The sequence below is a fragment of the Dipodomys ordii genome, unplaced genomic scaffold, assembly GCF_000151885.1.
Source record: "Dipodomys ordii isolate 6190 unplaced genomic scaffold, Dord_2.0 Scaffold189, whole genome shotgun sequence".
In the NCBI taxonomy this organism is placed as follows: domain Eukaryota; kingdom Metazoa; phylum Chordata; class Mammalia; order Rodentia; family Heteromyidae; genus Dipodomys; species Dipodomys ordii.
Window position 1 is genome coordinate 141,165 of NW_012267405.1, and position 12,485 is coordinate 153,649.

General features: G+C 56.3%; 1 protein-coding gene across 2 annotated transcripts in view; it reads right to left on the minus strand.

Moving 5' to 3' along the window:
• Positions 1-29: 29 nt before the first annotated feature.
• Positions 30-12,485, minus strand: part of Dpysl2 (dihydropyrimidinase-like 2) — a 77,775-nt gene continuing 65,319 nt past the window's right edge. For both annotated transcript variants that reach the window (XM_013034447.1, XM_013034448.1), the window contains exons 9-14: positions 7,003-7,159; positions 6,564-6,705; positions 5,023-5,193; positions 2,722-2,901; positions 1,898-2,063; positions 30-1,399 (exon numbers count right to left, since the gene is read on the minus strand). In XM_013034447.1, coding sequence (XP_012889901.1) covers positions 1,308-1,399; positions 1,898-2,063; positions 2,722-2,901; positions 5,023-5,193; positions 6,564-6,705; positions 7,003-7,159 — 908 coding nt within the window. In that variant the 3' untranslated portion in view covers positions 30-1,307. The remainder of the gene's footprint in view (positions 1,400-1,897; positions 2,064-2,721; positions 2,902-5,022; positions 5,194-6,563; positions 6,706-7,002; positions 7,160-12,485) is intronic.

Sequence of the window (12,485 nt, forward strand, 5' to 3'; positions counted from 1 at the left end):
TCCCAAATCTGTCTGCCCAGACTAGCTTTGAACCTCATTCCTTGGATCTCAGCTTCCTGAGTAGCTAGGATAATAGGCATCAATCAATAAAATATATGCGGGTCAGATTTTTCCAAGGTTTTTCTACGTTGATAAAGACTTCCCTCTATCATGTTATACCTTTGAAATAATGGGACAAGAAAAGAAGGTATTTGCTGTTTTCTCCCTAAGATACTTTCTCAGAGGGAAAGCGGCCCGGGTCACCGCACGCCCTGGCTGAGGCTTGGGGCAGCTGTGGTCAGGGTGTCTGTGTGGGTTACAGGGCCGTGTTCACAGGGTTCACCATCTTTAGCCAACCAGCAACACACAGGACCTTCACCTGTTCTCAGTCTGCACTGCGCATGGCCCCATTCTAAGCCCACAGGGGGTGTGCAGCCAGGCCATGCCTGCACCTGGAGACCAGTCTCCAACTCACACCCCCCTAGCGGCAGACAGGCAGTTAGCACCAGTCATCCAGGGATCATGACAACACAGGACTACGGGCAGGAGGGTGAGGCTGGAAGAGACGCAGAGAGAGAGCCGGGGATCTGAAGATAGTCATGAATGACGAGCCAGGGAGAGACGAGAGGGCGGGGAGGGAGAATGGCAAAGCAAAACCCTCAAAAGATCTAATCTGCTGCAAAATCTAGGCCAAAGATGAAAACCTGTCCTTTCTCAGCAGCTGACCCAGAAGACGACAGGGAGGCGGTGGAGACATGGGGAGCCTCTCTGGAGGGACAAGAGTTTGCCAAGCCCCCTGGATCGGCCCATGGTTATGTAATTGCATCATTAGGATGTCCAGTTCAAGCCCCGTGGATTAATATTGAATTAGACTTTCCAATTTAGTATTTAAAAAAAAAAACCCTCCTCCAGCCCTAGCCCTCCCCAGCCCCACAAAGAAAACCTTAAAAAAAGAAAATTACAAAACAAACCAACCAAAAGCTCTGGGCAATTCACTGCTTCCCGTGACAAGGGAGGTGTCCGGCAGAGGGCGCTGTGGGCACCGCGCGGCGGGGCGCTGGGGAGGGGGGTGCGGCCGTGTGGGAGGCGTGGCCTGGCCTGGGTGTGGTGGTGGTGGATGTGGAGGGAAGTGGAGAGTAAATTCAGAAACTCCAAGGAAGAGATGGAGTAAGGGGGGGCCCAGCGGGAGCCCCAGGAACTGGCTGCCCACAGCAACTATCACAGGCTCTTTAAAAAAAAAAAGGGGGGTATGGGGGGAACTGAAAGGAAGAAGGAAGTCTGGGAATGTCCTCCGCTGCCCGTCCCGCCCCGCGGCCTGCGGCCCGGATCTAGCCCAGGCTGGTGATGTTGGCGCGGCCACCCGGGGGCGCCACGATGCGCTGGGTGGTACGGCGGGGGATGTTGTCATCGATCTGAGCACCTGGAGAGGGGGAGAGAAAGGCCGCAGTGAGTGGCCGGCCACGGGGAACCCACGCCACACTGCGCATATGAAGTTCCAGTTGTTTTTCTTCCTTGTCACGCTGGGATCTGAACTCTCAGCCACGCACGGGCTAGACAAGCGCCCCCCACCGGAGCCACGCCCTCCAGCCCGGCTGGTATGGGCTGTGGATTGAAACAGCCAGGCCAGCCTGGAACACGATCCTCCTATTCGTGTTTTTCCACCGTGGCTAGGATGGCAGCTTCCTCGTGCCACTCCCCCCCCCCCCCCCCCCCCCCCGCCCCAGCTCTATCGGTGGAGATGGAGGCCGCCTGGGCTGATGTGCAGATAGGATTTTCCCAGTATCAGCTTCCCGAGTAGACAGGAGGAGAGGAGACAGGACTAGCTGTGCAGCTGCTGGAGCCCAGCCCGGCCTGTGACCCAGACCCGTCCCCCCCCACCCATCCCCCCCTCCCACCCACCCGTGGCCCCCGGCCCTACCAGACAAGCTGAAGCCAGACTGGTGCAGGTTCCGGACGGGCGGGGCCTGCTGCTTGGCGGGCGAGGTCTTGGCGGAGGAGGCGGGCGTCACGGCCTTGGGCGTCACCGACACCTCGCACACAGGTCCGTCGTAAAGGCCACGGGGGACCCCTCGCAGCTCCGCCAGCTGCAACACATGGGGGGCCCCGTGACGCAGGCCACCAGAGAATGGCTCCCTCCTATCCCGGATGCCCAGGATGGGGCCTCTCCTCAGGGACAGGGACAGCAAGACAAGTAGAGGACAGCCCCATGTCTCTGGGCCCAGGCTGGATGATGGTGAGAACCCACATCTTGTAAGGCACTGGAACTTTAGCCCCGAGAAGAATCCTCTAGAAGGAGGTGCGATGTCACTTCCTGATTTTCCAATCTCACTCTTCCTGAAATCCCTTACAGCTCGGTCTCTTCTCTGCCCCGCTGTCCCCAGACTCAGCTGTGACCCTGCCCCGCCTGCGGCACCCTGTGCCCTCTGCCCCTGGCATTCCCCTACCCACTTCTTCTGTCTCCCATCTTTAGGTTGGCAAACTCTTACTTAACCTTTGAAACCCAACTCCAAATGCCCGCTCCCATAACTCAATCCTCTGGGACTCCATCTTCCTCTACCACGGGTGAGGGTGGCCACACTGGTCTCCTCCACCAGTGTGTTAAGTTCTGGAAATCGGGATCAGGTTCGCCCCATTCCTGTACCCCCACCCACCGGCCCGACGCACACACACAGTTATGTCGGCATTCACACCCAGGGTGCGTCAGGAATACCTGTGGCTCTGGCCTTGCTCTGTGACACTCACCCGGCTCCTGGCCTTGATGCGCTTGTACACGAAGTCCGGGAAGGGCTTCCGGGGGATGTAGCGGCCTGAGCCCTCGGTGACGTGCAGGGTGCCATCCTCCAGCACGATCTTGCCCTGGCTGATGACCACCAGCGGCGAGCCGCGGTACTCCATGCCTTCGAAGATGTTGTACTCCAGAGCCTGGGCAGGGAGGACAGCGCCTTCAGACCACCGCAGGAGCGTGCGGCCGCGGCCTGCCACGGCGAACGCCCCAGCACGGAGAGAAAGAACTGAGGGGACGGGGCACACGCAGCGTCCCGTGAGTCCAGGGACAGGGCACGGGCAGCGTCCGCAACGCTGCTCAGATGTGACGCCAGCGACGACGTGAGCCCAGCGGGCCACGCCCACACCTCTCTGCCCGAGTGAGAGGGTTCGTGCCCGGCACAGGGCCGCACTAGAGCGGCCCTGCGCTGTGAGCCCTGGGGAACGCGCCCATCCCCACTGGCTGGGTCCTCTGGGACAGCAGCCCGAATCCAATTCCGGCTTCCCCTTGGGAACGTGGCTGGAGCACCCTCTTCACGAAGGGCCCACCTCAAGCCAAGCCCAGGGGCTCAAGCTGCGATCCCAGCTATGTGGGAGGGTGATGGGGGAAAATCACGGTTCAATTCACAAAACCCATCTCAACCACTGGCTGGGGCACAGTGGGGCATGCCTGTCATCCTCAGCAACATGGGGACGCCCGGCCCATAAAACAAGGGAATACCTCCAAAACGACTGACATAAAAAGGGTCTAGGAACTGGCGCTGGTGGCTCACGCTGTAATCCTAACTACTCAGGAGGCTGAGATCTGAAGGGTCACAATTCAAAGCCAGCCTGGGCAAGGAAAGTCCATGAGACTCTTATCTCCAATAAACCACCAGAAAACTGGAAGTGGTGCTGTAGCTCAAGTGGTAGAGCGCTCGCCTTGACCTGAAGAGCTGAGGGATAGCGCCCAGGCCCAGAGTTCAAGCTCTACAACCAACAAAAAAAAAAGGGTCTAGAGGTGTGGTTCAAGTAGTAGAGCACCTGTCTGGCAGGCATGAGGCCCTGCATTCAATCACCAGTATCACCAGAAAAAAAAAAACCCTTCAAATAGAGGTCCCGCTCTACAGAGCACCTCAGCCTGAAGCCCCTTAGATCTCTCCGGGGCACACATTCTTTTCATGCTGTACATACACAATTTTGTCCGTTAGATCTCACACCTTAACCTTGTGCCCAAGGCTCCCACAGAGCCATGGAGCCACGGGACACCCATGGAGCCACGGGACACCCATAGGGCCACGGGACGCCCATAGAGCCACGGGACACCCATGGAGCCACGGGACACCCATAGAGCCACGGGACACCCATAGGGCCACGGGACGCCCATAGAGCCACGGGACACCCATGGAGCCACGGGACACCCATAGAGCCACAGGAGACCCATAGAGCCACGGGACACCCATAGGGCCACGGGACGCCCATAGGGCCACGGGACACCCATAGAGCCACAGGAGACCCATAGAGCCACGGGACACCCATGGAGCCACGGGACACCCATAGAGCCACGGGACACCCATAGGGCCACGGGACACCCATAGGGCCACGGGACACCCATAGGGCCACGGGACACCCATAGGGCCACGGGACACCCATAGAGCCACGGGACACCCATAGGGCCACGGGACACCCATAGGGCCACGGGACACCCATAGGGCCACGGGACACCCATGAGTCTTGTTGAACCTCTCAAACGCAGCAGAAGCAGCTAAGATGGGAACAGGGCAGCCCGTGCCCAGGCTCCAGACCGAGAGGCAGGAACTCCCCAGGACAGCAACCCTCACCCTGACAGGCTCCAGACCGAGAGGCAGGAACTCCCCAGGACAGCAACCCTCACCCTGACAGACTCGCAGGGAGAGATGGAAGCTGACCGCAGGTTCCCAGAAGTTCAGTGACGGCAGCTGCCTGCTGTCCAGCCTTCCAAAATCACCCAAAGATGGGAGGAGCAACAAGAGCTATACCTGGGGCCACGCCCACCGTGAGGCCACGCCCCTGGCAAGAGGACCGGCTACTCAAAACAGAACGATGCCCGGCATCTACAAGCTACCAATATCTGGCATCACTGTGGGGACCCCGAGATGCTACTGAAGCACTCAGACACAGAATGAGGGGGACAATCTTCCTGACCTCTGACCAAAGAAAAATGTTTTTGTCTCTCAGCAAATCACAAATTAGAAGAGATGCCGGGACATTTCCTCCGGGACTCTGCCTCCCTGGGTCTGCCTGCGCGGGGACCAGACTTACACTGTTGTGTGTCTTGGCAGAGATGGTCTTCACGCTGTCGGGGTCCCAGATGACTAGGTCGGCATCAGATCCCACTGCGATACGGCCTTTCCGGGGGTACAGGTTGAAGACTTTGGCCGCATTGGTGCTGGTCACAGCCACAAACTGGTTCTCGTCCATCTTCCCGGTGACCTGAGGGACACACACACACACCCCGAGGTTACGTCGGAGAGTTGGCAGTGTGACGCTTGCACACTGACACCACCGCTGAGATGTCCTCCTCATCAGGGCACTGGCACGAATCTAGACCCCCAGCCTGAGTCTCAGTCCTGTGTCTGACTTCCCAAGGTAGACGCTAGGGGCCAATCACATTTCAGATGTTTCCGTTCCCAAACCCACTCCAAGACCAATGGGTGAGGGTGACTGAGCAATAGTTGCAAGGGAGAGGAAAAAAAAAAAAAGGCCAATATGCTAGCAAAAAACACTCGCTCTCATAGAGACACTCAAAATTCCCCTCGTCAAACCAGCAGTGATTTCATTCTTGGTTCGCAATGGCCATTTGGAAAAAACTGCGTATGAAGTGGTTTAATCTCTCCGGAAGGAACCGCAACCTTACCTATTTACACCCTTAAAAATCTGTACACACCCTTTGATAGGCAATGGCACTTCAAGAAATTTCTTCTGCTGATAAAATAAGAATGTGCCCAAATAACATGCTCACAAGGATTCTCATGTGAGTATAAATAATTCAGAAACAAACTGGGCAGTGGTGACTCTTGCCTGTAATCCTAGGATCACCGTTCAAAGCCTGCCCAAGGCAGGAAAGTCCATGAGACTATCTCCAAATAACCTTCAAAAAGCCCCAAGTGGAACTATGGCTCAAATGGTAGAGCACTAGCCTCAAGCCGAACAGCTCAGGGACACTGCCCAGGCCTTGAGTTCAAGCCCCAAGACCAGCACAAAAAAAAAAAAAAAAGTAAAATCAGGAACAACAGAAACATTCCACCAAAACCTTGCAAGTAATTACTATATAGCACTGGATGGTTTTTCAAGGATTTTAAAAAGATGGCCCTTTTCTATATTACATATTTTTTAAAGATGTGTATGATGTAATGTTATTTACACACTCAAGCCTACCACGCACTTGTATACTTGTACACCAGCAAAAAATGGAAGTAACATGTTAGGTGCCAGTGGTTCACACCTGCAATCCTAGATACTCAGGAAGTTGAGATATGAGAATTGCTGTTTAGTGCCAACCGTGCCAAGAAAATCTGTGAGACTCTTATCTCCAATCAACTACCCAATAAGCTGGAGCTGTGTCTCAGGTGGTAAAGAGTTAGCCTTAAGCAAAAAAGGTCAGGGATAAAAGCACCCAAGCACTGAGTTCAAGTCCCAGGATAGCACCCAAGTGTGATTTTTACTGACAGCAAAAGTGTATTAGGAAACAAAACCTGTGCATCTATCTTAAAGCATTCCAATAGAAAAGCCTACATATCCCACCTCCCCCAAAAGTCAGAGTCTGCTCCACGCGGGTAACAAGGCGGGCACCGGCTCCTTACCACAGCCTTGTCCCAGATGACCGACATCCGCTCCTCCGTGCCATTCGTGCCCTCGGGAATCAGCGTGAAGTTGTCCTTTCCCACAGCCTTCTGGGCGGTGTTGAAGGTACAGTGGGCGCTGCCGGTGACCTGCAGGTCCCCACTGAGGAGACACGGGACATAAAGCTCAGCCGGGACGTCACATGACGCTCTGTCTGTCCACCAGTCATGCTGGGGTCCTGATCCCACCTCAGCCCCTTTGGCTGCCTGGCAGAGACTCCCTGATGTGAGGGTGATGGACTCCTCCCCCTCAACTCATTCAGAGGAAAACACACACACACACACACACACTCACACACACGCCTGCTCCCGGCTGCCATGCTGCTACCACCCACTGGGTCAGCGTGGTGTGAAGAGACTGAGAACACAGGTTGTGAACCTGTCCCCTGCCTCAACTTACCAGGACAGCAGGGAGCTGAGGAAGTCGGGAGTGGTGGGATCGGGGCTCAGTGGCGGGGAGGTGACGAAGGCAGCGGCCTTGGCCCAGTTCTTGCTCCAGTAGTGGGAGCCATCGGTCCCCAAGCTGGCCGTGATGGGTTCTCCGTAAACCACAGTTCCTGATGGGCAGAACACACGAGGCTCAGGCCCCGGCCGCCCCTCCCAGGCCTCGCCTCCCGTCTGCGAGCACGCCTGCACTCACCATCCCTGTCCCAAACGTGAGGACGTGGACGACACAAGTCGAAGGGCTTGGCCGGCCGAAGCCACACTCCACGCATGCACTCAGGGGGCTCTCCCTGCGGCCCTGCGCGTCCAGGATGACGGTCCAATGCCCTGCGCCCCTCCGCCTCCCACTCCACCGGGGCCCAGCTGTGCACACCACACCCAACTTCCAAGAACCAGTCCATACTCTTCTTTTGGGACATAACCTTCTCAGGGACCAGAAGCCCTTTCTGCTCCCACTTGACCAGTCCCCTCTCCCACCTCCCACCCCCTCCACCTCTCCTGACCCCCACCTTGGGGGCACTGCCCATGGAGACACCAGATCCCCAGGCAACTTGGTAAAATGAGAGTCGAAATGTTGCAGTTACACTATCCGGGTTCTCGTCTCTGGAAGCCAGGCCCCTTAATACAGTGTTGCAGAAAGAACCCCAGCTCCAGCGGCGCGGCCACGTTCTCCGCCGGCCTTTCAGAGTGAGCCAGAAGCTGGGAACCACTCACCAGGCCAAGTGGCAGAGCTCACTGCCTTCTCCCCGCAGCCAGGCGTCACCGCCGCCGCGCCCGGCCTGTTCCCACAGGACACGAGTGCGTGTTCCCAGTGCCTTCCCATCTCGCCACTGTCCAGCACACTTCCAGAATGATCGTCGTAAACACGAGCCTCCCCTGATGTCTCTCCCATGAGGAGCCTGTCTCCCCTCGAGGACTAAATTATTCTCACTTGGCTTTCTCGCTCAAGACCGGTGCTCAACCACTTGAGCCACACCTCCACTTCCAGCCCTTTACTGGTTAACTGGAGATAAAGAGTCTCCTGCATCTGTCTATCCAGGCTGGCTTTGAACCACAGTCCTCAGATCTCAGCCTCCCAAGTAGCTAGAGTGACAGGTGTGAGCCACCAATGCCTCTTTCCCAACATACAGACCAAACTCAGGCCTCGGGCCACCTGCCTGAGAACCCGTCCTCGTGTCCAGTGATCTTCCCATTTTTAATTTTCTGACTCTACACCCTGAAGATAGTTTATCTGCCTGTACAGACGAGGTACTCAATACATGCGTGTCAGGTCGATTCAATGGCCTAATACTTTATTCATTAAAGGCGCCAGAGCTGGAACTTGATCTGGGATCATCTAAATTCTCCTCCTCTCCTCCCCCACCGGGTCAAGGCTTCCAAACCCAGGGCCCTCGAGGAGAACGCCAACTCAGGCAGGAATGCGCTTCCCTTCCTCTCCACAGTCTTCACTAGGGCTTATCACCTGATAATACCCTGCGGCCCCTCTCTGCCCAGCTCTGAGGACAGCTGGCTGCTCAGAGCTGCCCCCTCCTGCCGCAGGAATTTCACGAAGGAGTGGCCGGACACTCAGCCAGCCCGAGCTGGAGGCCCGGATGGAGGTCTGGCAGCTCACTGCGTTCACCAGGCAAGCAGAAGGGAGGGCTCCAGAAATCACAAGGCCCCTGGCCAGAAAGAGGCCTGGGCAGCAAGCACCAGGATGCATCCTGGTCTTCCCAGGGAGAATCTGGTACAAAGAGGAGCCTGCGCCAACATCGGCTTCCCCTTAAGTGGGAAAAACGCAGCAGAATGGCAAAGCCTGGAGCCGTCGGGTCCTTCCTGACACGCGGGGCCCGGCGCGCTCACAGGTCCTCCCGCTTTAAGAGCTGGTGAAATCTAACTCAGTCTGGAGAAGGCTTCATTTCTGACCCAGTCAGGTCCAGAGGCAGAGAGGTAAAGTTTGTACAAGCAAGAAAGGGCTGCAAGGTTTCCTGGTTTCTTCACCTTAAAGAGATTCCTGAGAGTTGGAGGAAAGATGGCCTGCCGCTCAGCTGAAGCTTGGAACGGCGTCCCCCCCCCCCGAGGCAGAGGAGGGGCTGCTGCCCACAGTTGGGGAGAGGGGGGGTGTCGAGGAACATCTGGACAAAGGGCTGGACCCCCAGCCTTCAGCCTGGGCAAACTCAAAACCAGGTCAGTTTGTCCAAGGCCACCGCTGACCAGAACCTGCCTCCTGTGAGCAGAGCTGAGCAAGGACTTCTGCACCCAGGCAAAGCCAAGATGGGGGGGTGGGGGGAGGGGACGTAGGGGCAGGTGGGGCGGAAACCAGGAGAGAGAGTGACTGTGGCTCCTTTCTCCTTGCTCGGTTCAGCTTCCCCAGGGGTTCAGAGAGCCTTGCTGCCTCTTGATTTGGCCACTGTTCTTCAGTCCCAAAGGGCAGACCGCAGGGCCCCACCAGTCCAAGGTGGGCAGAGTGGGTCTGCACACTGGGGCCCTGTCCCCCACTTTTCCTGTCGCCCTGGGGCCTCCTCATGAGCTCCTCTCCCAACCCCAGCTCCACACAGGGGGCGGCCACAGCCCAGTGGGGTCACAGACGGCAGAGAGCTGCACGCCGGAAACGACTGCCACTAATCGTGACACTCCAGGCACAGGCTTCACTGGCCTTTCCGCGCGTCTCTGAACACGGCTGGCGCTCGCTTGGCGGCCTCTGGAGCTTCATGACTTCCTTCTCCAGGGAACGTCTAAACTGAAGGGCGTGACCCCGTCAGCCTCTGGCAGGCTGGCTAAGAAAGCCGGAATGCAGCAGACTGGCCAGTGATGTTTATTCACAAACCAGCCTGGGCCCCAGTGCATTCATGAAGAAGAAATGCAGGGCTGGCGTTAGAAATGTTTGACAGCTCCTGGCTCCCAGACTTAAGTCATGTCCCGTGAGCATGAAGCGGGAGGACAAACCCAAAGCGGGGACAATGGAACCATCAAGGCACAAAAGCAGAGTGAGAAGATCGTTGGGTGGGGAGGACGCACCCCTCCCCCTCCCCACTCTCCCTCTCTCCATAGCTCCACCGCCTCAGACTGTGCTGGCAGACTCTGGTACCAAGGAATAAAACGAAAATCCTTCACTTCGGAGTCAGTTACCCACGTAGTCCAGGTTGGCCTCACCCCTGATGTCCTCCTGGCTCTCCCCCGGCTCCTCCCAACTCCCCCTCCCCACCCCTCCAGTGCTGGGACCATCATGCCCGGTGAGAAATGGAACCTTCAGTGTGGCCTGGTAAGAAATGAAATCTGAGGTTGCTGGAACTGACTTGCTAATCTAACACACTCTAAAGGCACCAATCGTGCTACCTCCACTAAAGAAGCCCACCTCGGCCACAGAGCCAGTGCATACACGGATCATCACAACCGAATGCTCCGCACCAAATACTAATAAGATGCAAGGTTCTGAGTATACTTGATGAGGTAGAACACCTTTTTCTTTTGTTAATCAAATTAATGTGCCTAATGGAGTTGGGGAAAGCGGGGAAAGAGAAGGAATTCAGGACTCCAAAATCCCAAGTCAAGAACCACCAATATGATTCAAGTTGAAGGAACCCCATTGTGTCTTACAAATTCAGAGCTCAGATGGCTGAAAATGAGATTCAGGATCTCATCCCCCAGTGGCTGAAACCACACTGCAAACCGGATTCCCCACCTCTCAGGGCCTGGGCAGTTCACATGAGGGCACTGACCAGAGCGAGGGGGGTTCTACCTCCACGCAGCTTCGGGTGTAAATGGCCCCATCTTGTCTCTCCCAGGATTCTACCCTGATGGGTTTGCCCGAGGGTGTCAGACCTACCAGCTCAGAACTGTATGAGCCAATTCCCTAGAACAAATCTGTCTGTCTCCATCCTCCAGGCCCCCACTGACTACTTTTCTAATACAGATTCTGCTGGGATTTTAGAACATCCACAACCGAGTCTACCTGCCAAAACAGACGCCACTCTCAGACTCCAGATTACAATGCTGTGTCTTATCTTAACCCTTGGGATTGGGCCCCATGACAAGTGGTCGTCACAGGCCACTGACCACAGCACTCCATGTGCTCCACGATGCCCCAGCACCCAGACCATCGCGTCCAGCATCAGGCGTCCTCTCTATGATTTGGGCTCCTGGTGTGGACTGTTCCTCAGCCAACATAACTGTTTCAATCTTCTGCTTCCAGTTCTGAGGCTGGGGTAGAGAAGGGGGTAAAGAGGGGTGTCCACCCCTCAAATGAGGTCAACCAGGCACTGCCCGGGGCTGTCTCCCCCTGTGTCTCACACACAGAAAGCATCGGCAGCCATACCAGACTCCCACATGGTCAAAATACAACCTGAATGAAGCCGTTCTCAGGATGAAACCCCACCCTAGCCTTCAGAGAAAGGAGTCACCTTGGAGTCTGAATCCTGGCTCTGCTTCCCACAGGCTGAATAATACAGAAGATGATCTTCCATTTCGACCTTGCCATTTCTCTCCCATGAAATGAACAGATTAAACTGACAAATGGCTACGTTTTCTCAAGAACAATAAGCTGGCTGGGTTCGTGTGGCTCATTCCTGCAATCCTAGCTCCTTGGGAGACTGAGATAAGGAAGACAGTAGTGCAAGGCCTGCGGGGTGGGAAAGTTCATCTCCTTTCTTGACCAGTCACAGCGGCACATACCTGTTATTCTAGCCATGGCCAGAGAGCCTAACATAGCCAATCTCAGCCCAGATAAGCACCAAGGCAGGAAGACCCAAAAGGGGGGGGGGCTGGAGCTGTGACTCAACAGTAGAGCACCTGCCTAGCAAACACGAGGCACTGCTTTGTTCAAACTCGAGTACCGCCAAAAATTAAAAAATGAAAGCTGCCCCAAGTATTCGTTCCTGGCTGCGTTTTTCTTAGTGTATCTGCAGGACGAGGCTGGGATGGCGCCGCGTGGGCTGAAGGAGGTGGCAGCTGGTCTCCAAGCACACACAGGCTGCTGGTCAAGCTCCCGCGTGAACACAGCCCTCGCGGATGCTTTGTCTCACGGCCTGTCGCATCCTCGCTCGCTGGAAAAATCTCCTCTCAGACCCAGGAGCAGCAGCAGCTCTGCCGGGCCTCGCTGAGAAGGAGCCGCGACTGCCGGCTCGGTTATGACTTAACAACTTCCTTCCCAAAGAAATGTCCAGTCCTCCCCACAGCCCGACACGTCCACTCTCCCTATTCTCCAGGCTCTCATCCGGCATGGCTGTGTCTCTTGCACAGAATGAACCACCTCGGCACCCTCCAGAAGCTGCCGAGGGACAAGGTCATTTCTTCTTCCTAGCACCTTGGGCCTGAAATACCCCAAAGGAAAAGGGTGTGGATGAAGAAATGGAGCAGCAGAAGGCTACAGCAGCGCTCACTTGTGCCTCCCCCCGGGGGCTGAAGGAGCCACGGAAGGCAGAAATACAACCCTCAGCAGGACCCCGCTGCACAGGCCAGCTG